At 42.6% G+C, this 24,814-nt stretch overlaps 1 protein-coding gene and 1 long non-coding RNA gene across 5 annotated transcripts in view; one reads left to right on the top strand and one right to left on the bottom strand.

Annotated features, from left to right (window-relative positions):
- Positions 1-24,814, bottom strand: part of PNPLA7 (patatin like phospholipase domain containing 7) — a 76,173-nt gene that overhangs the window by 38,940 nt on the left and 12,419 nt on the right. For all 4 annotated transcript variants that reach the window (XM_015878607.2, XM_015878606.2, XM_015878611.2 and 1 more), the window contains exons 14-20: positions 23,663-23,751; positions 23,293-23,448; positions 20,224-20,301; positions 19,247-19,452; positions 15,786-15,917; positions 14,929-15,052; positions 8,267-8,380 (exon numbers count right to left, since the gene is read on the bottom strand). In XM_015878607.2, the coding sequence (XP_015734093.1) occupies positions 8,267-8,380; positions 14,929-15,052; positions 15,786-15,917; positions 19,247-19,452; positions 20,224-20,301; positions 23,293-23,448; positions 23,663-23,751 (899 nt within the window). The remainder of the gene's footprint in view (positions 1-8,266; positions 8,381-14,928; positions 15,053-15,785; positions 15,918-19,246; positions 19,453-20,223; positions 20,302-23,292; positions 23,449-23,662; positions 23,752-24,814) is intronic.
- Positions 1,875-14,931, top strand: LOC107321605. The gene is made up of 3 exons (XR_001558606.2): positions 1,875-1,983; positions 7,709-7,880; positions 9,056-14,931. It is a non-coding gene; the product is annotated as an uncharacterized LOC107321605 (long non-coding RNA).

Here is a 24,814-nt window from a genome sequence, read left to right as displayed (position 1 = left end):
AGGAGCAAGCACTGCAGGATTCATCCCCAAATACAAGGCGGTCTAAGCACTGTGACAGCTCAGCTTCCCACCTGAATTACCATGTGTGCTACCTCAAAAGAGGCTGACACAGAATGAGAGACCTCATAGCTTTAATATATTAAACAGAGATTTCTTGGGAGCATCACCACCCCCACCTGCCAACCCACCGGTAAACTCTGGGACTTCAGCAGTGTTGGAAGTATTACTTAACTACATTTTACTCTTCTGGATGACTTTATACATCAGCATTTTAATTACGTTCTAAAACCAACTCCTGTATTTATAACGGGCAGCTAAGGAGAAGTTAAAGAAAATGTCCAAGGTTAATGACAGAACTAAGAATAGAACCTATTGGTCTCATTTTCCAGCTGGCTGCTTGTAGTACCAGGAAATATTATTTGTCTTGTTTGCAAAAGCAAGCCTTGCAGCCTTGGTACATATAGATATGGGAAAATTATTTCCCCGGTGACTTTGTAAGACAAGCAAATTGCTCACCATAACAGGATGAGTCACTCTGTCGCAGTCATGGCAACGTTGAAGGAACATCAATTTGAGATGGTAGCTAAGAACTGGCCTCAAATTTCCTTGGAGTTCTCTATTACCTACATTATACATTTTCTTTCACAAGAAAGAGAAAAAAAGGCAATGATTTTTTCCCTAACAAAGGTTTGTCCATCAGCTTGGGGAAAAAGGCATTAGAAATCAGACTTCTTCATCGACAATAGATCCAAGCTTCAATGACCAACCTAAACCCACGGCTCTGCTAACTGGGCACTGGCAGGCACCTGGGAGCAGACATCCCTGTGTTACCTGCTTTGGTGCACCCTGAAGGAGAAACACTTGGAACTGGTTGCAAGGGGAAGCAGAGGTGAGAAAGCAGGAAATCTCACAGTGCTGCTGGGAACCTGCTATGCAAAATGGTCTCATTCCCACTGCAGCCCCGTTCCTGGAATCCCTTCCAGCACAGACAGAGATGCCTGGTGCATTCAGCCCTGGATTTCAGTCTCTCCTAGCACCTCTAAGACATGCCTTGCTCCCACAGACACAGCTGCAGCCCAATCTGCTGGCACAGAAGCACTGTTAGGATTTAAGGTTTGACTTTGGTTTGAAGAAAAATCTGCACTGCAAAAAAGGCAGCAAGATAGAACTCAGATTTATCTAAGAACAACAGGACGTTTCTAAATGAGGCCACAGTAATTAATTGCCTGCAAAGTAAATGCAACTTTTCGATCCCTCACATTATGGAGAGAGGCAAGCATGGTTTAGTTTGTGAGGCAGTTAAATCTACCATTCCTCATGATTACAAACCAGGCTTGGAGCGAATAAATCCTGTTCAGGTAATTGCAGTTAATCACTTGAACCAATAATGAGCAGAGACTTCAATTAGGCACTTCTGTTGTAAGCCTAGGCACGGATAGGGCTACACAGATGAAATCACCATGCTGCAGATTGAACTCATCCTTGCATGGGATAATACCCTCCTAGTCACAGTGCCACCATTCTAAGCTGTAAAATGACTCAAAGTTCACAACTGCCATTTCACCACCTCCTAACTTGCCATTTTCCACCTCAGTTCCCCAGAGCTGTGTTTGCTGTTCCTGACACAGCTCCATGCTGAGAAAGACCCACCCAGGTGAGCCCAGCAGCCCCCACTGCCTCGCACTGAATGTCTGCACTTGGTGCAGAGGTTGTGGCAAGTCATTAATTTTCCCATCTGTTTAACTAATATTGAATTACAGAAAAGACCTGCAGCCTCTGCATTGCAGGGCAGGGATTGAACCTCCCATTCCCAAGGGGACCGTGTTCTCTGACCTTCAGATGAGTCACATCAGCTTCCATACAAATCTCATTCAGCCATGGGGCCAGGCAGGATTCCAGCACAGCAGTGGTGCAGGCACCCAGCTGGCACCCCATCCACCTGAGGTGTCGGGTATTCTCCTGAGCTACCTGCTTCACACTCAGGTAATTCCCACACTTGAATAGCTGCCATTACCCTGCAGTGCCCTATTTCCTGTAATACCCTGAAATATTTCAGCCTGCTGTCTCTCTCCTTCCAAAGCTAGAGTCTAGCTAATGCTTTTCTTCCTATAAAATGGTGAAACTCTAGATCTGCTTTACATTAAGCCCTTGTGAATGTGATTTTAATGCGAATTCCATTGTAAACAAGTGTCCCTTTGGACGGTCTGGGTCAGCTGTCCTGGTTCTGCCCCCACCCTTCACTGCATGGGTACATCCTCACCCCAAGGTGGGGAAGGAGGTGAGGTGGGTTGGAGCATCATAAAGCAGCATGCTGCTCCTCAGGGTACAAAAGGCAAACCAATCACAGCACCATAGATTGAGTCCAACTCTTCCATCACTTATTAATATTTTGTGATTGCTGAAAGGCTTGGGAAAAAAAAAAATCTAACCTAAGGATCAGGTTTAACCGTATGTTGTTTTGTACACTTAAGGCACAAAAAAACCTTTGCAAGAAAGCCAAGAGACAGTCCTATTCCTTGTCAGTGGTGTCTTCTTGCCTGCCTGCAGGCTGCTGCTTTGGGAAGCCAGCTTTGGCTGAGGCAGCCAGGGAGCCAGCCTGATGCACAGCTTGGATCTCATACAACAACCAACCGCCACAGAGCCCTACAAATCTGAGGGTGGTTTCCTTTCCAAGTCTATTCTGATCCTCTCCAGCGGATCCTCTAACATCATGCACACCCAAAAGAACAGCATTCTCACAGTGAATAAAATTCCTTGCAGCACAGCGATGTATTTTCATCTGACTTTGAAGTTGAGAAATATATATGAAGTGTATTTAAAAGTTAAGCCTTCAAAACAGGCAACCGACAGACCACTTTTAGTTTAAACATTAAATAACAATTTATTGGCACCTCCAGAGCATGGTATTATAGACCTGCACATACATCTGATTTAGTTAAAGGACAAGTAAATGGGTTCTCTACCACACAGAGACCCAACTTGAATAAGCTAGTGTGGAAAACAGGGCTACCAAGGGTCTTCTGTTCTACAAAGTAAGCGCAATTGGGGTAAAATAGTAATAATAGCCACTTTATCTATACAAACTCACACAATAGCGGTTCCATTTCTGTAAAGCTCATTCCAGGACTGGAGATTATTTTCTACCAGCTCTCTGAAGGCTTTTAGGGGTGGGAGCACAAGGGAGGAAGAGAGGCGCATCAGCTCATCAGCTTCATAAAACCACAATCAAAGCTTGCTCCCTCCCACAGCAGTTAGCCTACAAAACATCCGCTCCTCACAGAACCAGGGAGCTCAGCAGGGGGTCTCGGATTAAAACTCAAAGGGCTCAAGAACCGCAGTGACAAAGCAAATCCTAAATGCAACCATTCCTGGCACCTTTACAAGGCACACGGAGGAACCGAAGCTTGATCCTGGGGTTGTTCGAACTTCTAATGCCTGTGATCAATCATGACTTGAAGAAGAATGTCAGTCTCACATCAGTGCAATGAGTAAGCATGCACCGCTGCCTGCCTCACCTCGGGGAGCTGCAGTCAGTGACTACACTTCTGCTGAACGCTTCTCTTTGCTCCTTTTCACATCCGCTTCTCCCACTGTCAAGGAAAACTTATTTTAATGGGCCAGGAGAAAAACTAACCAGGAAGAATCCAGAAGCGTGGCCTCTCCTGACCTATTGCATAGTGCTACATCAAGCTTGAATAACACGATGTGCAATACCCACAGTGCTGGGGGGAAGAGCTTTGAAAGGAGCGCACGTTACTGAGCTCACTTTGTAAGGCAGATAACTCTAGGGAAAGATCCAAAAAGCTCCGGTTAAAACAGGCAGACAGACACAGCAAACCTCACTGCTAAAGATGGATGATGAGATCTGAATATATTTAAATCCCGAGGGCAGACTTAGAGAGTTAAAAAGGAAGATGCAGAAAAGCTCTGCAATTTCTCGAGCGCATTTGTAGCATGCAGAAGGTTGTCTTACAGTTCACTTCTCCTCAGCGCCAAAGCAATTTCTCAACACAACTTCCATCAGCGATGGCAGGTCTACATCTTGAGTTAGTTACAGAAAGCTACAATAACAATCTCAGCTCAGGACAGGCAAAGATAAACTATGAAATGCGATCCAAGTTCCACACTGATGTTAGAATATCTCTAATCTGTTAACAAATTCTGCACTCTTGCTACTGATTCAGAACTGCTCCACGGTGCCAAAAATCGTGAGCTTAACTCTCCGTCCTACTTTTCAGAACTGAAAGCAGTGATGAAAATAGAAAGAATCAATTCCATTTCGCTCCTGCAACTCTGTAAAGCTCTGAGAAGCACCAGAAGCAGGCTCTGAGGCTGTCAGAGGAGCAAATGCTCTGGAGGGCTGAGTGCCCCCATGGCTGCAGACAGGCAGTTCACCTGTGGCCCAGGTTAGCTTCCTGAGATGCCCAAGGAGATGTTCTGCACTGTGGACCTTCAGGGTGCCTTTTCCAGAGCAACTCAAGGTTGGGACGTTTTCCTGAGGAGCCAGATTTGACTCCGTGCATACTGAGCAGGATCTAGAAATCAACAGCTGGCACTGTGGGCACGTACTCTGAAAACGTGGCTGTTACTGACAGGTTGGGTGAGATTCCCCATGCTCACCCATCTGTTTCATCCCCCAGAATAACAGCAGCCAGAGCAGGTCACAAAGACCCCTGCAATCCACTGTCCTGTCCATAACAGGACCAAAGCAGATGTACAGGAAAGAAGAGGGAAAAAAAAAAAGGCAAACAGATGGTGCATCTCTGAGCATCAGCTGCGCAGCACAGCTCAAGGAATGTGAATTAATGTAAGGACAAACAGAGCGTGATTTCAATCATTTCTCATTGCTGATGTGAACAAGCATAACTCATGTTTGCAATTCTCTCACATATCAGGTAGATTTTTCTGCTAATGTATTCAAGAGTTCAATTGCTTGGTGGATCAGCGACAAATAACAGGACTGGCAAAAAACATGCGGGATGAAGCCTCTCCCCTATTGGAATTAAAGGGATCTTCACCACTCACATGCTCAAAAGAAACTGATTGAAGGGCTAATTCTATCTCAGAGACTGCACAACTCTTGGCTGTTTTGGCCATTTGGTGCTCCTCCATAGAGCCTAAAACAAGAGCAATTCTGCTGTGAGATTCCTCTGAGCATTTCACCTAGGGAACAAGCACCAGTGGTTGATCATTGCTCCCCCAAACTACACTGAAGTGAGCAGAACCTCCTCACTCAGACAGGGACACACACGTTTGACAGAAGCACAGTTTGTTCTGATTCAGTTTTGTTTTTTCTCCCCTATACAAGAAAACTAAGAGGGAAATCCTCCATCATTCCACAGAACCACACGCTGGTTATTGCATCCTAGTTGGTCATCCCAAAACAACTGCACCTGCTGTCCCTTCATTACTGCATTCCTTCTGGTTGGACAGGGAGAACACCACACACCCTGCACATAAATCCTTCTACCACATCAACCAGAGGGAACACAGCACAGAGCTCACCCGGCTCATCCCTGCGCTCAGCACTGAACACCACCTCAAACATCATGATTTTTTAAGGGGTCATAAAAACAAGTAACAACCTTGTAACCTTTCCAGGAAGCAGATGCAGCCTTTTCCCAATATCCAGCTGCTGCAATTTCAGTACACTACCATTTGCCCTGTCTCAATACAGTGAGTAATTTGCGCCCTTTCTATCAGAAGATAACCATATATGCTTGAAAATAGCTATCATTTCTTCCATTAACCTTTCAATCTTTTTGCCTTTGGAGGTTAATATTTCCAAATACCAGCCTACCATCCTTTGATCCTTTAGCCTCTCATCATTTGATCTGCCTCTTCCTCTCATCATTTGGTCTGTCTCTTCCTGGAAGCACGCTGCCACAGGCTGATGCTGAAGCTTTTCCAATGTCAGGAAGAATGCAAGGATTTCTCCCCTCCATTTTAATAACAGAGTTATATTTTCCACCATGGGACAAGCACTGTAGAGGCACATTCAGCTTTTGATCTCTATCACCCCTGTGGTTGGACTTGATGATCTTGAAGGTCTTTTCCAACCTGAACAACTCTGTGATCCCTGGATTCTTCTTCTAGGAAACTGCTGCCAGGAGCCTTCCCTGAATGCAGTTTAGTAGTTTCCAGCTCAAAGACTTCTCTCCATTACAGCCCCTGAACTTCACCACTGACTCCATACTTCCTGGTAGATCTCAAACTTTCTAGCCAATTGTTTTGGTCCTTCACTGAGTTCTCTCTCAATTCTATCCTTCCTCTCTTTTATCTAATGGATCTTACAGACAAAAAGACACAAGGACTCTGAGATCATACAAACATTTGTTTTCTTAAGACAGCCCAAAGCCAACAAATCCCCTGCTTAAGGTCTCTCATGCTGCTCTAATTCTAATGCTTGTTCAAAAATCAGCCCATAATGAAAACAGAAGCCCTCCAAATTTCAACACTGGTTTAGTATTAATCTCAGAACACGGGGATCTCAAACAGCAGCAGCAAATAACATGGTTTTCTAACAGCCTCTTTTGAGAGGCAACTTTTCCTTTTGTTCCATTACAAATAATTAGCTAAACTATAGGCAAGTCTATGGTCCTCCAAAATTCAGTCCTCAAAAGGTTAGGAATTTGAGGCTGATGGAATGTTTTCTGAAGATACAGGAGAATTATTTGCTTTCTATTACAAGCGAGTATTTGAATTGTACTATAAATACAGCACGGTGGTTCAGCTTCAACTGCAAACTGGAAAGATTCACAGCTCTATAGAGTACCATCTGGGGGAAAGAGATTCTGCCCTTTGATAGAACAAGAAATGGAAAGAGTGGAGACACAGAAATTAATTATTGCCCGTGATAAAACCGCAGAATCAGAGCCCAGCCTTTGTGCAGCTCAGCATTCAAGATATTACTGAACATAAACGTTTAGGGCTTGCTAGTAATTCACGGTTTAAATGTCTACGGGTAACATTTAAAATTATCAAGAAAGGATGAGTAAGGAGAAAGGTGGTTTGAAACTCCAACTGGCTCATTTCCTCATCTCCTGTTCAGTCAGCAAGGAGAGCAATATCGAAAGGGCAGCTCAAGCAGCGTGCCTTGCTATCCCTGCCCGGTTTGTAGCTAATTATGTACAAGAAACCATCTATTGCTACCAATTCATAAACGTGGGCAATAAATCTGTTAAGCTGAACAGACAAGAAAAGAATCAGCAAACTATTCAGGAAAGATTCAGTGATCCAGGAGTGACTTAGTATCTAATGAGAGAAGTCCAAAAAGGTTGCAGCAAATATTATGCTTACATGGAAATCAGGAAGATCCCGAACACTCACAGTGATGAAACTCTCCAGAATTAACACAGACAAAAACCTCTAAGCTTTTGTAATGTGAGAATGCACAAATACAGACCTTCTAACTCACAACTGAAAAAAAACCAAAAAAAAACAAGCAACAAACTATCTCCTAAATGGTGTTTTGGTCTTAGAAAGACAAACTAACATCAGTGTTTTAACCAGGCTTGTTGCTTTGGCAGCTTTTTAAGAAATCTAGTAAAATAACTGCGTGTCTTAAAGAGAGGAAAAGAAATTATTTGAGGTAACAGCATTAAAGCATTGCCTTTAAGGCTAGTTAAAAGACTTAGTGCTTAATGCCCGTGATGCACTTAGGGACAAAAACAATTAAATTTTAAGTCTGTCTCTCTTAAATTTGCAGGAGAGAGGTATAATGTCAAGTGAATTAAAGAAGATGAATGACTTGATGGATTCAAGGGAGCAATCACAGTCTTCAGGACATAAAGAGATGGCGGCAGTTTGTGGAATGAGGATGGATGGCAGAAAGGGGGGAAGAACACCAGCTCCCCAGTATGAATACTCGGGAAATAAAAGTATGTATAATCAAGGCTTGACTTTGAGTCCTAGTGAGTAGGACACGTGAATAACAACATTTCAAAGTGATGTGAAAGATCAAACTGTCATTTATTGCTAATACCACTAAGTGATTTCCACTATAAATGCAGGATGTGCATAGGTAGTAGTGTGAACTTACTCCAGATATATAGAGAATAAAGGGAGAGAAGGCAGTGAAAGTCTGGAATAGATCAGATCAGATTGATACAGAAAAAACATTTTCTGAGAAAGCATCAATCATGCAAATAAAAATAAAATAAAAACAACAAAAAACCAAACAATCCAGAGGGCTCTGTGCTAATGGAGAGATTTAGTTCCCAAGATATCATTTGATGCAGACAGAAAATAGTGGTAATTTTCCTACCTGGGGGAATTTGCGTTTGATAGACGTCAGGGCTCCCTCTGGGAGTTTGGCAAGTTCTGAATCTCTGACAGCATGAACTGTTGTGGCTCTAGGCTGATGGGTTAGCGCCTCTACCTGAAAGAGAACAGAGCCAAAACATTAAAGATAACATCTAATGCATTATAAAAACACCATGTCAGAATGAAGAAACCAAACATCCCAAAAATGGGACTATCATAGTTTTTGGTCACCTACAGTGCAAACAGAATATTACCTCCCCCTGCTCCCCCAGGAGCCCTTACAGAGGCAGCTTCCTAAAGGCACATCCATTTGCAGCAGGGAGCAATATCTATGCAATCCAAATCTCACAGACAGGTGTTCCGCTGTCTTGCACTCTCATAGCAACAGAAGTTAAATCTTTTTGCTGTATCTTTTAATCCTTCATTTCTAATTGCAATAAAGTCATCTGAAAGAAGGAGGAAAATCCAGTTCCCTACTGCTTTTTCTTTCTTTGTTCACCCTCCCCTCACCAACCATCACCCTGAAGTATGTTTGTTTCAGTCCCAGAAGCTGAATAGCAGCAACCTTAAAACAAGTGAGAGCTCCTGAAAAAGGGAAGAGGAGCAAACCCGCACATTTTGACAGAAGAGGGCTTTGCTCTTCCCCATAAACACAAAAACACATCACATTATGCAGCAACCTGAATACAGCATCTGATCACTTCATTTAGAAAGTTAATTTATGGAGAATAGAAGTTTGAAGAAAACAATGGTGCTATGAAAACTGATATTGAGACGTTCTCCTTCGCAGGAAAAGAACTGACACAACATAGACGAGGATGCAAAGTGCAGCTGTGTGCCCCATCCCCTCCTGTACCATCTGCACAGCCCTGGACCCAGCACCAGCCCCCGTGGTGCTCTGAAATGCAGAAATCGAATCCCCTGGTGAAACATTTCCACACTCACTAATGAGATCGCCTGCTAGGAGAGATGGCGTCACTCGGAGCTCAGGCGTGAGCTGCAGCACTTAATTGCTTAGTAACAGCCCAGTGCACTTTTGCAAGTTCCAGCACCAGGCAGTGTTTATGGGGTTTAAAATCCATACATCATGCATACAGGAAAAAAAACAGCGGCGTCTGTACCAGCTGTAATCACCGAGATGAACACAAAAACAAAATCTCCTCCCCAGCTGCAATTCGTGGGCACTCTGAAGAAAAACAAGCACTAACTCCCATTGTAAGTTGCCCAGCAGAAACAGAAGAAAATAACATATCAGCCTGTAAATGCTTTTTACAGATTTTGTTGCGTAGTTTCTGTTTACAGCAAATTCCAGCAGACGTAAAGTCTCCCCTACACAACTGGTGCTCAGAGCTGAGGTGGGGGATTGCACATGGTGTGCTGGTAGAGCTGTGCCAGACATGTACTTCTACCTACAGTATGAGTAGATTCACTTAAAACACGCAGCTCCGTGACCCCACTTACAACAAGAGTGAATTCTTGGAAGACTGCACATGCACTAAATGGGCAATGCACATGGCAACAGCACTCGCAATAGGTCCAGCAGGCTGAGACCAGCCTGCTTGTATCACTAATTCTTTAAAATAGCCGGGTCAGAGGAACTTAATTCAACCACAATTGTGTTGTGTGTGAACAACCTCACACATAAATGTAAATTAACTCCATTTTGCAAGACATGGCCTTTGGTTTTTGTTCAGTGACATCTGTTACATGATGACGTTTGAAACCAATAACACAGGCTGTGGGGTGAGGTTATGCCATCCCTGTCCCCTTTAGGGTTACCCCAATGGTTGTGTAATATCTTCTGTTCATCTCTGATCCCTACTACCAGCTTTTGACCTCAGTTTTTCCAATCTGCCATTAAGCTTCCTCGTTCTGAAAGCAGATTAAGGATTTCAATCACTAAAATAAAACAAACATCAAACAGCCATCAACTGGCCCAACACACAACACAGCCACAATATTTGTTCAGGTGTAAGAAAGTACCCATGCCCTCTTCCCTATTTCTTTTCAAATTCAACCAAGCACTACATATAAATACAACTAATGTTCCCTCTCTTCTACCCCCATCAGATCCTCAGAACTCTGCCCAACATTGCCTTTATTCCACCTCCTCTAAGAGATGCACAAAGTGATGCTGTGAGTGCTATTAACAATTTGCATTGAGGAGCACATGGAAATCACCAGTGTTATTCTGTGGTCCTCGTAATCGAAGGCACATTTCACACAGAAGGTGGTCCCTCCTTCACTGCTGCAGTTCTGTTGCTGCTAATGCCAACAAAAAGAGGAAAAAACCCGCAGACAGACCTATGCTCTTTTTACTGTTTCTTCCAGTTAATTCTGACAGGCTTTTTTTTTCCATCTTCTCCTAATTCAGCATTAAATAGTGATAAAAACACATATGATGCATCACGTACGATGCCAATGATTCACAACCTTGGCTTACAAGCTTTTACAAAGAAAAAGTGCTATAAATCCTTCAAAACAAGGGAAGAAAGCAATTCATATTCTCACGACCTCTTCTGACTCCACTTTCAACAATCATCCCTGGCAGTTCCTCCAGCTCCCTCCAAATTGCACAGTTGGAAAGTAACATCCAGCGAGTGCCCGTCTGCTGTGAGCTGCTCTAATTACTGCAAATTCCTTTTTGAGCCACATCCAACAAAACACTTTCAACGTTTGCTAAACTTCAGCATGCACAGCCTCCTACTGCGAGGAACCTGCTTCAGCTGGGGGGTGGACTCTGCTCTCCACAGGTCCTTCCTAAGCCCTATGGTTCTGAGACTGGGTGAATAGTCCCATTGAAGGACACACAGCTCTCCACATGTTAAGCTGGAGGCACCTCAGATACATCGAGGAGAACTTGATCAAAACCAGGGCTCCTTCAGGTTAGCCTGTCTTAAACCAGCACTAAATTCATATGCTCTTTAAGTTCTTTCATGCATTCCCTTCCTATCCATGTGTACAATACAGTGCTTTCAGCCTCTCCTCCTCTATAGCTGTTATTTCACCCCAATAATCTTTTATTCACCTAAATAATCATGTTTCTTTTCTCATACCCATCTTTTCTTTGCTGTGAGCTCACAAAAAGCAGTCATCTTTGACAGCACAAAGCCCTGAGAAGGTCTGAACCCCATGATTTAAATTAACTTCATCTTCCAAATCTCTCTTCATGACAACCCCAGCTGCTGCACAGCTTGGTGTTTGCATGCTTTAATGTTTTCATGCTCTCTCAAGACACTTTGGCAAGAATTAGCAGACCAGAAACAAGCACCTTGAGGAACAGGGGAGGCCACAGGACACCAGGGGACACAGAGATGAAATACACCACCTGAGGAAGTGTAGATACACCAGAGGAAGCATAAGATGAAATGTCAACACTGACATCTGCTGATGGTTTAGGAGGCTTGTGGAAAAAGGAAAACAAGGCAGCCATGCAGCTAAGGGCAGCACACAGCCCAGGAGCCAGCACAGCCGTGCAGGAAGACAAAAGCCATGCACACATGGATTGTCACAGCAATGCTCTTGCCAGGTTAGGACAGGAGATGATGCTGCTGCAACTGAACACGGATGTGTAACCTAATGAATGTTACATGAAGGGCAACCAAGCACTACATGGAACAGTTCTCTTCTGGTTTAAACAAGCTGCTCTCAGGCCTTTCCTCAGCTTTTCTGCACCTGAAGCAAATACGCATCTTATCTCAAATACATTTCCTCCAGCCAATTTGGATGGTTTTAAAACATTAACTTGCTTGTATCAGAAAAGGACAGAGGAGATACTGCTGGAAGCAACGAATGAGTGGGAAGTGCAACCAGACGAGCTGCAAATCGATGCTATTTGTGGGAGCAGTGCCAGCAGATGAACGTGGTACACCATGTACTCTCAAAAGTTGTTCTAACAACCACTTTCTGCAATCCTTTGTGTGCCAAATTAACCCTGCGACTGAGGACATCCAGCACTTACACTATGCAGAAAGAGGAATCCAAACCTCTCTTCCATTTATACGTATGTTCACATATAGGACTTAGACACACACAGAGATATACAAAGAAGACATATACACTTTAGCATATGTGTATCCATGTATGTAAAAACAAAGACTAAGCTTCCTACCTTTTGTAATTAAGGCAGTGGAAGTCACGTTACTGCTTCTCCAGAGAGAACCGAGCCTGCATATAGCAGCAGTGCAGTGACAGTGCAGTTACACTGCTGAATGTAATTAAGGGAGAGAAAAAAGAAGGGGTATAGCTGGGGAAGGGAACTGGTAGCAAACCTCTCTGTGTATCTGAGCTTCACTTCCATCTACATCTGGCTGTAGAAAAGATGGGAGCTCATACACACGTGTTCCACTCCCCTAAACCAACAAAAAGTCCACAAATACACTAAATGCTGCCCGGAGCACTTCTCTTCCCATCCATCCTCCCTGCAAAAAATCAGCAGCTATTAAATGTTTGCTGTCTGTGTTTCTTGCAGCCAGTTAATAGACTGCTGAACTGCATCACAACCATTTCCAGCTATGGTCTCCCACTTGCATCAGCTGTCAGAACTTGAATCAAATCAAGATAAAATACGAGTTGCAGAGAAAGAATAAATTGTGGCAGGTGTGAGAACTGATGGTGGGTCAACATCATGAGGAAGCCCCTGGAAAAGCAAGGTCCAGCCGGCTCAGAGCAATGACTTCCCTTCAGCCAAGAACATCCCTAAAGCAGGTCTGGAAATCAGGACGCTGAGCTTCTAATTTCAGTCTGACACTACTTCAGCTGTGTGAGTGTGAGCTCATTCCTCAGAGCTTCCATGTCTCATTTCTCCACCAGTAAATGCTGCTATCTTTGTTTGTCTTTACAACTTCACACCGAAGATACTAGGCAAAAAATAATTTTAGTAACATATTACCAAGACAGGCGGTGCAAGAGATGGCAAGAGAACACCTCCTTCCAGAACCACGTGCTCCAGCTCAATACCAAGTGACTTCTGGACCTCATCCGCCTCCAGTTTCCACAGATACAAGCTGTGCACAGAGCGCCTGAGGTGCCATTAATCCTGAATTAACCTCTCATTTTTCAGTGCCTTAAAGCTTAGGAACTGTAAAATTCATGCTCTGAATATGACCACATGCAAGTAATAAGGAAAAAAATCTCATACTCAAAAATTGCCAGTGGAACCAGCCCTAACAGAGAGGAACGTGCCCAGTTTTAGAGCTGTGGCTGAGGGTAAAATGCTATTTAGTGAGCAGGCAGTGAATGACAGCATTAATACTGATAAGGAATAAAAGCCTGACAAGTGTAATCCTGATACCAGCGTTCCCTTTGAGGATTACTCAGCAATTAAACATTTCTAACAGTGGTACATTTCAAAAGGACAGTGCTGCAAATCCCTGAGGAAATCAGAAGCCATTTACAGATTATCTTGGGTTTTAACTTTTCAGAGAGAAAAAAGGCCGTGCACACTGAGCTCTGTTAACATCAATGAGATGAACAGCTTCTAAAAACACTTGGAACAAGCCATTATTTCTAGAGCGCAGCACACGATTTCCTGCACAGCAGAACTGGTGTGCTATGCTGCAGCACTAGCAGTGCATCTTCCTGTGCTGCCCTGCCCCCCAAACTGACAGACCTCAGGAACAGATGCCACTGAGTCAGTAGAGGGAACAAAACAGTTCGAGCCACAAGTTAATCCTTGGGAGTGCTCACACATGTTTGAAAATTAACATCTTGTCTGAAACCCTTCATGTTTCAGGACCTCACTTCTGAAAGCAGAAATGACAGATACTCACTTCCCATGCATATGACACACAGCACTTAAAAGATCAGAGATAAAGGTAAACAAAAATACATCGATTACAAGTCTTGTATCTTTAGTTAGAGCTCAAGGCTCAGTGTGACATGGTGGTGTTGGAGAGGTTTAGGAGATGCACACACCACAGGCTGCCCATACTACCAATACCAAGGACTGATTTGATTCCTGGAAGGACCCAGGCCCTCCCAGTAACTTCATTTTGTGGAAAACAAACAGAAGAAAACAACAGAAAAACCTTCAGCACGTTTTTAAAGGCTTGTAACAGATCTTGCAGAACGGGATAAACAAATCTTTTAAAAAGGAAAAATGTCATTTTACTAATGCCCTCTGCAAAGAATGACTACATTAATCTTGGCAATCTTTACAAATCCACCCCCATGTTTTCAAAAGACAGACAGAGCATTGAGATTCGTTCAACAAATGGCAGCATGAGTCAGTGGGCCTAGGAACCACGGGTAGGAAGGAGTAGGTGACGTCCATGGAGTCACAGAAGTTGTCATAGAAGTCTTCAAATGACTCATGTCATAACACAGGTCCAGAGTAGCTCAGACATAAGTTGTATGATATTTATGCATCTGTGCCTGCAAAGGCACCCACAAACACAGCCATTAGGGCAGATATGTGCATGGAATCAACCTCTCTTAGCAGATAGCTGAGCCACTATGAAACCTTGTGCTGAAGGCGGCACCCCTCTCTAAAACAAGTCTAATAATCCCATCCACATCTCATCATATGAATTTCCAGATAGAAGCAACTTCTCATCTTCTCAGCTTATGCAAAGTCTACCATCTGATGAGAGCAAGAGTGTTTGTTTTGTGTGGGGCAATACCAATTTCTCAGCTGAGCCATTCATTCTCCAAAACTCTTACCACTCCAATTAAGTCTCCTCGGCCATATTCACCAGTCAGGTGCTTCTTTCCATCATCCATCCGTATGACTGAGCGCAGTCGTCCATTCAAGACGATGTATGTGCAGTCTGACTTGTCACCCTGCCTGGAAAAAGGACCATCAAGTGAATTATCATTGCTCAAACGCATCTGAGGTTGTCTTCATCTTTGCTTACCAAGCTTAGTGACCATGAAGAAAAGTTTAATCAACACTTAAACAGAACAAGCAAACTGGAAAGTGAAATACATCCATTAAAAAGTGATTTGGAAATAGACTGAAATGAGCAGGGTTTGAACAACTGGATGATGGTGGGTCTGTATACAGAAAACCAGAAGGCAAGTGCACTTTGGAGGAGACAACAGACCCATTGCTGGGTACAGCAGGCACTTGCTGCCACTGCCAGGTTGATGTGGATTCACAGAGAAATTCTGCAGGTCTAAAGGGAAAATAAAACCTTGAGTGACTCAGCATTCAGACTCAGATGAGTTTCATACCCCTGGAAATGCAGAAGTTATACCAGAACAACATACAGCTGGCTACATCTTAATCTCTTATGGCACTTTAAAAGCATGTCAAGGTGACACGAAGTATGAGGAATAGAAGAAAAGGATCTTAACACCTGGAGACGAGCGACAAAAGCAATGCTGAAGTGTGCTGCAGAAAAAGAAGAAGCTCAGCATACGAAAACAGACAAAACCTGATAGAATAGCAGATAAATTTAATCCAACAGTTTTTATTCTGTATGTCACCAAGGAAGCATAGCTCCTGAATATTAGATAATCACAGAATTCTTAAGGTTGGATTCAACAAAGAACATACAATTTTGTCCACATCTTACCTGTATACAGCTCGCCCAGCCTCAACTTCCATCCAATCCAGGGCAAAGTCAATTTGCCTTACAAATGAGGACATTCTCTTTACAACAGTGTGGGCCACACCGAGCACAACGCTTGGCTGCTCTCGCATTATCCTAGAAGCCAAAAAGCGTTATTTAAGTACTTCCCAAAAGAAGGAATAGGTACACACATGACAATCCAGGCAGAGATGGGTGACAGCCTTGCCAGCTCATTTATGGACCAGTCTCCTATATTCCTACTCAGAAACAACAGACCTGACTCAGGATAACATCCATTTTGCCCTGAAGATTGTCCCTCTCCGCCATTCTACACCTCTCCAGCTCTCAGATGTGCTCCCAGTTCCCCCCCCCAATGTTATTTCAAGTCAGAACCTTGCTGCATGTAAAGCCTGATGCTCTTAAAAAGTCAGAGCCAGGCTCAGAATTCCTTCAGTTCCCTTTTCCCTTTGCAAGGACCGGAACCAACAAAGCTTGTGATCTCATTCTGAATCTTCTGAGTGATGTATAAAGGTCCCTAGCATTAAATAAACCACATAATTTAGCGCTTCTCTAAGCTGAAAAACATTGGGAATGTTCCGTTAGTGATAACTGCAAACTACGCTGACTGCTGCGCCTGAGGTAAATAGCTCTCACAGACACCAGACAATGTTTTTCTTTCTTTCCTTTCAGAATGAGGATCACTGTAACCTGGCACCTTCCAAGTAAGCCCTCCAGTTCTTTCTGAAGAGCTACTCCACAGCAGTGAGCTGATTGCACGCGTCTCTAGATGCACACCCATTGCAACATCCTTTCTGTTCCTGTGCAGCATTGAGAGCAATTGAGCTCTTGGAGGGTCGTGGTACACTACCATAAAACAGGCATTTCATAAAGCAGCAGCACAATTCAGAAAGAAACAAGTGGGTAAACATATGCAGAGCCAGTACAGAAAGCATGCACAGAGGAAAATGGCAGTTATATTAAAGCCACACATGGGGACAAAAAATTAAGTCTGAAATACACATTATTTTTTCCTGCATCAGTGCTCCCTTGACAATAAGTACATCCGACTGCCATAAGACATTCCATCACAAAAACCCTGGTCTACAACAACGCCTCCTCAGTTGCTCTAAAGGTTAAATAAACCCCCTGAAATCTCCTGAATGCTTTAGCTCATTATTTTTACTCTACTGGCTTATTCCACTCCCTAAGTCTCCTCCCACACAGGCTGACTGCTGTGATCAATAAAAGCCATTTATACGTTTCCCTCCCTCAAGATATGTATCTTAATACTTAATGCACTCTAAATGTAAACTGGTGAGAGGCTACTTTTATTTCAGACCCAAGCTGTTTATTATTTCATCAAGTGCTATACAGCTTCAAGAGTATATTAGCATGGAAGGTAACAGTCCATCCTCATGCTCAAGAAAAGTGGATTTTTCTCTACATTATCAGCTTGGTTTACTTCCATTGAGGGGGGCATTTTCATGTCTCTCTTCTGCTTGGCACATGCCAGGCATAGGGAAAACAAAAAGCCAAAGCTCTTTATTACAAAAGTGTGTTGCTGAAGGGTTCCTCAGATGATTGTTAGCAAGCTGACCAAATACCAAAATGAAAGGGCTGCCCTGGTGCCCATGACAGCCTATGACTCACACAGATATGCTTGTGGCTGTGGATATGATTTGATACTCAGCTTGGCCAGCAATACAATATAAAAATCAAAGCACTTCTACTTCTCTAGCAAACACACACCATTAGACTCCAAACTGTGAAATTCACTGAAGGAAAAGTGTGACAGAGTCCTACTCCCAGTACTAAGAACCTGAGCATATTCCTCAAGAGCCTGGTGACAACTCTGCTACATTATTCACCAGGAGACACCAACAGTTGCAGTGTGGGCACAGTAAATTCAGTATTTCACTTTAGAAAAATAGCAAAACATTTAAGGTATAAACTGTATAATCAGCTTGTGTCACCCCTGCACTTAATCTTCACGTGTACAGACCGTTATTTAGGCACATTAGCATCACATGAAAGGCTCCTGCTGCAAGGTTTCAGTGAAAAGGACTTCATCTGTTGTGCAACATCCAACCTGCAATTCTGCACCATGGGCTACTTCCATTACTGTGCTCTTTGCCTGACAGCAACTATTGACCATGTTCTTTCTGCTTCACCTTCCTATTAACTACTGAGGAAAAATACACAGTGTTCTGGGGCAGCTCAGAGAACAAGTAATGTATTTGACAGGAAAGGAAGAAAGAGTTTTTGGAGAACAATGAGAATAATGAAGGTTCTGGTCAAATTACTTCTGGTCAGTAAGATCAGATCACAAAAACATGTAATTCAATCCTGCAGGATTCTGAGAGAAAGAAAAGGTCTATGATGGCAGGGCTACATACCAAACATTTGCATAATAAGTGAGAAACAAAGCTTTAGCAGTAGGTCTTTTCTTACAGATGAAGAAGGCAGATGCTTTTGAAAGACTCTCTGCAATGATGTTTTTAAATATGGGAACAAGAGTTAGAAATGAAGCTTTGACTTCATGAGAAACCATAATGACTGAATGCTGAAAGATTCATAGAGACAGTAAAATGCAGTGAGAGGGTTATAGACATTTTAAAGAGAAAGATATGGAAAGGTCCACAAAATGATGATAAGGTAATATCCTGTTGTGTCTGAGATCAAATACTTGATATCCCACACACAGACTCACAAATATACAGCTGGTCAACTGAGCACATTGCTGAGAACAGCATGTTCAGCTTTGCAGAATACAGTTTTTTGCCCGAGGTAGAAAAACAAGGCTACAGAATAAGACTCTGGTAGAAATCATTAGGGACACAAACAAACAAAATTACTTAGAAAGTAAAAAGTATGCAGAACTGTATAACATAGTAGCAGCCTAGAAAACACAACTCAAAGAAGCCCTGCACACAACTCCAGGAAGCACTGTTGGTAAGCACTGTCACCTATAGTTACACCAAGACCCATTTACAACACCTATCTGGGCTGATCAACTCTGCTGCAGTCAGAAATAGAACTGATACAGTTCTCCAGCAGAAAGGAATAATGCATTCAGAGAAACGGCCTGACCAAAAAGTGCTTAAGCCAGCAAAGGATGGTCTCCGGCCAGATTCACTTATTTGGATTGTTAAGTCTGTGAATCTCAGGTCATAAATCACACCCCACTGGGCAAAATGCTCTGTTAGCCTAGAACAAAGGAGATAATCACCATTTAATATTGCCATGTTCCCTGCATTACCTCTTGCTGAAGATAAAAACCCTTCTGATAGATGGGTCAGAGCTCATCTGAGCATTTAAAATACTCACATACATTATCTTGACTGACTACAAGTTGTATTGTAGTAGAACTGCACTGCATATACATTAATCACTCATTACTGGTTCAAAAGGGTCATAAAATACACTTCAAAGAATTAAACGTAGGTTTCCGTGGCAGAACTTACTCATAGAAGTGGGACTTGGAAATAGACAGGAAGATGCAGTCTCGATTGGCCTTGATAGTGAAAATCAGTGGTTCCCCAGTGAGAACAGCAAGCTGACCCACGAGTTCTCCTGGGTGAGTGATGAACAGGCAGGTGTCCTCCTCAGAGTCGACCTTCTGTTGGTAGACATGAAGCATCCCCGAGACCACAAAGCAAACATTAACATCCTGGAGAAAACAGAGACAAAGCTCAATTAAATCCCTGAAGATTTTAAAAGCAATTACCACAACAACAGTACTATCATGGCCAATCTGTTCTCCAGAAAGCCCTCTGCAGCTTTTAAACCATTTGGTGATAGAGTAAAATACGACAGTGAATTATTAAAAGGTTATGAATATTTAAAACTAAATGGCCACAATAGTGGAAAATGTGTTTCTCTGTGCATGGTTATGAAAAATTGAATCTGCATCTGTAAAATCTCAAGAAATAAAAACAGGATTGGGAATGGAGGGAGTGGGGTCATCACTGCAGCACAATGAGGGATGTTGCAGTTTAGCAAAACAGAATACAGCAGCATTCTAGTTGTAGCCACCCCTTGTTTGCTTTGCATAAGCTTGTCTATTACCATTGTATTATTATAAACACATAACGTGGAGCAATGGCACCAAGGCCTGCAGTGCAGCACCAGCATAAAAAAATATGAGGGGGAAAAGGAAAGAACAAAAAGCTGCTTGGCCATCACACTTTTTATGAGGGGGCATAAAAAGGTAAAGAGGGGAGGTACAAGATCTCCACTGAAGCTCCAGCCATGCTGTTACTCTGCACATGAGGAGAAGCTGAGAGCTGGGATTGCTTGGCAGTGAAGACGGCTTGGGATCAGCCAAAGTGAGGGAGCATTTTTGTTCAGTGTTTGTCTTTTCCTCACTTATGGTAGGAAGAAAAGACCAAGCCAGACCCTCCTCTTGTATCTCCCCCTATTCCCAGAGGCACTCACACACCTGATCTCCCTGCCTCGACAGCACGGTCCCAGCAGTAACCTGACGCAGTGTCACTCTGTCATTCAGCAAGGAAGGGTCCTGGAGAAAGGGATGGAGAGGTACAATTTAATTGTTGGTTCCCTGGTAAAGGTCCAACGTGAGCATTCTGTTACCCTCATCAGAACAAGCAGAGCAAATCCTGGCTCTGGAGCCACATTCAGCAGTGCTTTAGCCAAGAGCTGGAAGCACACTGAGATACAATTCAGGGCACGCAGGCATAACAGCTTGCTTACAATCATTACCTTATTGCAGCTGAGATGTGAACACAGCCACTATAACTGCCATGGCAGGCTTTTATAACTTGAGAAAGTCAGTTGAGAAAAACAGAGCAAGAAAAATAATCAGATTATTTCTTTACACCTACAGCTGATAAGAACAGATTTCCATCAGAAAAAAAAAGTTTTATTGAGACCAAACTGTTTCATGGAATAAATCCAATAAAAATAACCTGACAAGAACTTGTCAAAATATTTCAGTTCCGCAACATCAACTCAACTAATTTCTGATTTTTTTTGCCTACATTTACACATTTATGGTTGCATAGGATTACCTATCCTTATGGAAAATCCTTAATTATGAAAGTATCCCACAGTAAAAGACTCAGAAGCTCCCTAACCAGATCTACTTGTAAACTGTTATTGATTTTTTTGGCTGCATTAGTTCCAAAAGTCGTTACAAAGATGTTCTTCGTATCTAAGCCTACTGAAGTACTGAAATAGGTTGCACCCGAAGCTGTGAAGCCGGTGTCACCAGAGATAATTAAGAACAGCTCAGACAAAACCAGGACTGACTCAGTATTTGATCCTGCCTGAGGGCAGGAAGGAGACTTAACAACCTCCAAGCAGTCCTTGAAATTCTCCTTTTGAAATAACCTCTCTGATGAGGCAATAAAGGAGCTGACAAACAAGAATCACAGACAAGATCCATCTCCCCTTCCAACAGAGAAGACCCAAGTTCAGCACTGCACAGTTCCAGAGTTTGAGCTAACCAAAGTTCCTTACATGGACCTCCTCCTTGCCAGCCCCCAACCAGAAGCTTGTAAAGAAAGCTGCAAACACAACAGAGTGAATTTCACAGCAAGGTTCTACCTTCCTGTTACTACAATAGATAATAAATTAGTAGAGGTTCATGATACAGAAGTGAAAGCAGAAACCACTTAGGAAGAAAAGCAGTAATTAACTGGGACAGACAATTTTTTTTTGCCAAAGGAAATGACTCAATTCCCATCTAATCCATGCAGAAGATATGCCCTCCAGCATTATTTAACTCCTGTTATAACTGCGGATAAAGCCAAGCATATACAAGAGTTAAAGCAGATTGAAGAGAGCCCATGACAGTGTCCCGAGGAATTCAAGTCATTGAACACAAAGGAAAAATGTCTGAATTATGTAGTCATGTAACTAAGGGTCATTGGAAATTATAATGCCACTCTGCTATATTACATTTTCTCCTCTCCTCTCTCTGTATCACGATATGAAAAAAAGCAACACCATCTGCCATTAAAATCGAGATGTTTCATCCACTGCAATTGGCTGCTCTGAAAAACAACACCTTAAAAAGCCTCCAGTCAGCTAAGAAATAAAATACCTGAGCTGATTTAAGAGAAGGGCTCCAACAATTCATAGTTTTCATTGGTGTGAATAAATTGAATATAAATTTGTATTACAGAGTTAGATTTTAATTCCATTGCCTGTAGAAGAATCAACTTGTGCTACACCACACAGGAGAAATTAACCATGACCTTTAAGCACTGTTCCTAGCATTTAGCTATGTAGCAGCAGATTCTTATCTTGTGAAACCAGAGCTGCTATAATACCAAGAGTTGAAAAAGCCTACCCTATTACATTATCATTTAGATCTTCACGTTAAAAGATTGCCTGTTAGACTGTTCCAAATTAACTCCAACTCTGATCACTTAGTTGTTAATTACTGGGGAATTTTGCCTAGGTTCAAAAACAAACGTTTTGCACTTGGTAGTTTCAGTGATTTTGGAATTATCGCTTGTGATCTGAAATGGCAAATTAGGAAATGACCAGCTGTATACTGGACACACAGCATTTACATATAAGCAAAGCCTGAGACCAGCCTTAACAGGAATGCAAGGCAGAACAGAGCAGCTGAAAGCATACAGCTCTATTTTACTCAAGTTGTTACCAGAATTTCCTATAAAAAAGGTTGTCATTTTTCATGCTGACATACAGGCGTCCACAAGAAATGTGAGAATCCAGAATTGAGGTGCCTAAAGTTCTGCTGGCAGTAAAGCAGATGTCATTTGGTGAGAGCTCTTAAACCAGAAGAGGAGGCTGCAGCAGCTGTGCCAAAGCCTCTGGCAGCATCAATGCACTTCAGTTACTAAAACACAAATTGCAATAAATCTGGGATATCTGTGATCAATTGAGACAGCTGTATGATTTTCAAATGGTGTGATTAGCTCCATCAGCAGATACAGCTCTGAAGCAATGTAATGATGCAACCAGAATCACAGGAACAATGAACACTGTCTTGTTCGTTCTGAACATGAAGGTGAGAAGGAAAGGTGAACTCAATAATGGCAGCTGGGAGGGCATCGAGCACTTAAAACCTGGAACAGGCATGGAACACAGTCACTGCTATGAAACGCATTCATAGCCAATGGCCAAACACAGACATTCAGTTCTGAAATCAAATGAGACACTTAGGTGCAGTGCCAAGAGGATTAATAGAGCTAGGCATCGCCTGAATGCCTTTATGTAGCTTACTCACTCAGTATACAAGAGCATGAAATTACAGTGTGGCAGAAATTGCACACTTCTCATTTGCACAGATGTGTGCACAGTGAGAAAAGGCTCACGCAGTGCACTTCAGTACGGGCTCTTCAAACAGCCAAATAATTCAGATTTATTTCAGTCCCAGTAATAACATCAACAGAGCAGAGAACAAAACACTCAGCTGGTCTATAGTGTATCTGGGAGACAATTTACGTTCTTATGCCTGGCAGAATGAGATGAAAAGCAAAAACAAGGCCTTTTTTTTTTTCCTGCAATAACTTACCTCAAGTTTCATCAGGGTTGAAAGGTCTTTCTTTGCTGCTTCAAAGATGGCATCCATGGGTTTGCTATTACAGGATTCCTGTGCAGCAAGCTCACCAGTGTAACGAAAAACTGCTGAAGGAATTTTTGTCAACGTCACGGTCTTCTTCAATATCGACTGCATTGAACAGACAAGGAGAATTCCAGAGAGTTTCAACATCTTCACTAAAAAACCTGAACTATTACCAAAAACGCGCTGCAAGTTTAGAACAAACCAATACAAAATAAATGCCATAACTCATAAACAGGCTGATACACTGAAATTGTCCAGAGGCAGAGTAAGGAGATACAGTGTGAAAAATATGCTGGAATCTCCAAATGAAACAACCCACCTTGCCCACAACAGGGCTGCTAGGAGCATCCTCTGGGCTGAAGTGCACCCTGGCTCTCTCATATGCCATGTTCATGTCTGACTTTGTACCTATGAGCAACACAGAATTTTCAGTACTCCCATGTTTAAAGTACCTTAGAAATACCATACAGCATAAAGATTCAAGTAACTTTGTATGCAAGCCTACATATTTCAGAAGCCAAAGACTAAATAAAGTGGCACCTTCACGTTCCAATGTATTTACTGCTTCTGTTTGACCTGGAAGGTCCAATATGAATTCCTGATTTTCCCATTTGAATTCACAAACAACACATCCCAAAATTCCCACGCCAAAAGACAATCATTCTGGATGCCTGAAGTTATTTGAGATCTTTTCTACAGCTGGTCCAGATTCTCAGTGCACCTCGCATTCTCAGAGACACATTAGGACTTGTCTTGCAGGTCTCACTTCATGAGTACATTGGCAGTCACTCAAAACTTCTGATCTTTACCTGCTAATGTTTAACACATTTAATTGCATTAGCTCCTTGGCAGCTCCAAGCACTTTCTAAGTACTAGCCTGGGATGTTCAATAACACAAACATAACTGGAAAGCACTTCTGATTAATTACCTTAAGCAGGATACCCTCCCAACAAAACAAAAGAACAAAAAACCCCACCAAACTGACCCAAAAATTACCATCAGCAAAACTTACATACCACATAACCAGGAAAAGTGCTCATTCCACTAGGAACTGAATGTCATACACAGTAGAGATCTACATGGCAACACTGAAGTCCCCCAGTTATTGTAAGCAAGAAGTGCTGGGACAGAAGCAGCATGGAACTCCATATAGACTAATCTGACTGCCCAGCAAGTCAGTGTCAGCATAATTAGTAAGACCCCATATATCAAGTGTGTTTTAAATCTAAATACACACCAACCAGCTTAAACCTAAATGATCTGATGAGGGGTATGTAGGATGAAGACCATCAACCACTACTTGCTTTGCATAATCAAAATCAAAGAAAAGAAAAAAAAAGAGGGATTCTAAGAGTGAAAGAACGTCTACGAGATTTCTATTCAAAGTAGGAGCCTTTAATCCCAGTCACAGATACAAGCTTCCCACACAGCAATTAATTAAACTGTCTTGTTGCTCAAATGGGAGTTAGG

This window comes from Coturnix japonica, chromosome 17, assembly GCF_001577835.2.
Source record: "Coturnix japonica isolate 7356 chromosome 17, Coturnix japonica 2.1, whole genome shotgun sequence".
NCBI lineage: Eukaryota > Metazoa > Chordata > Aves > Galliformes > Phasianidae > Coturnix > Coturnix japonica.
The sequence above is the reverse complement of the archived record's forward strand: the minus strand, read 5'-3'. Positions and strand labels throughout refer to the sequence as shown.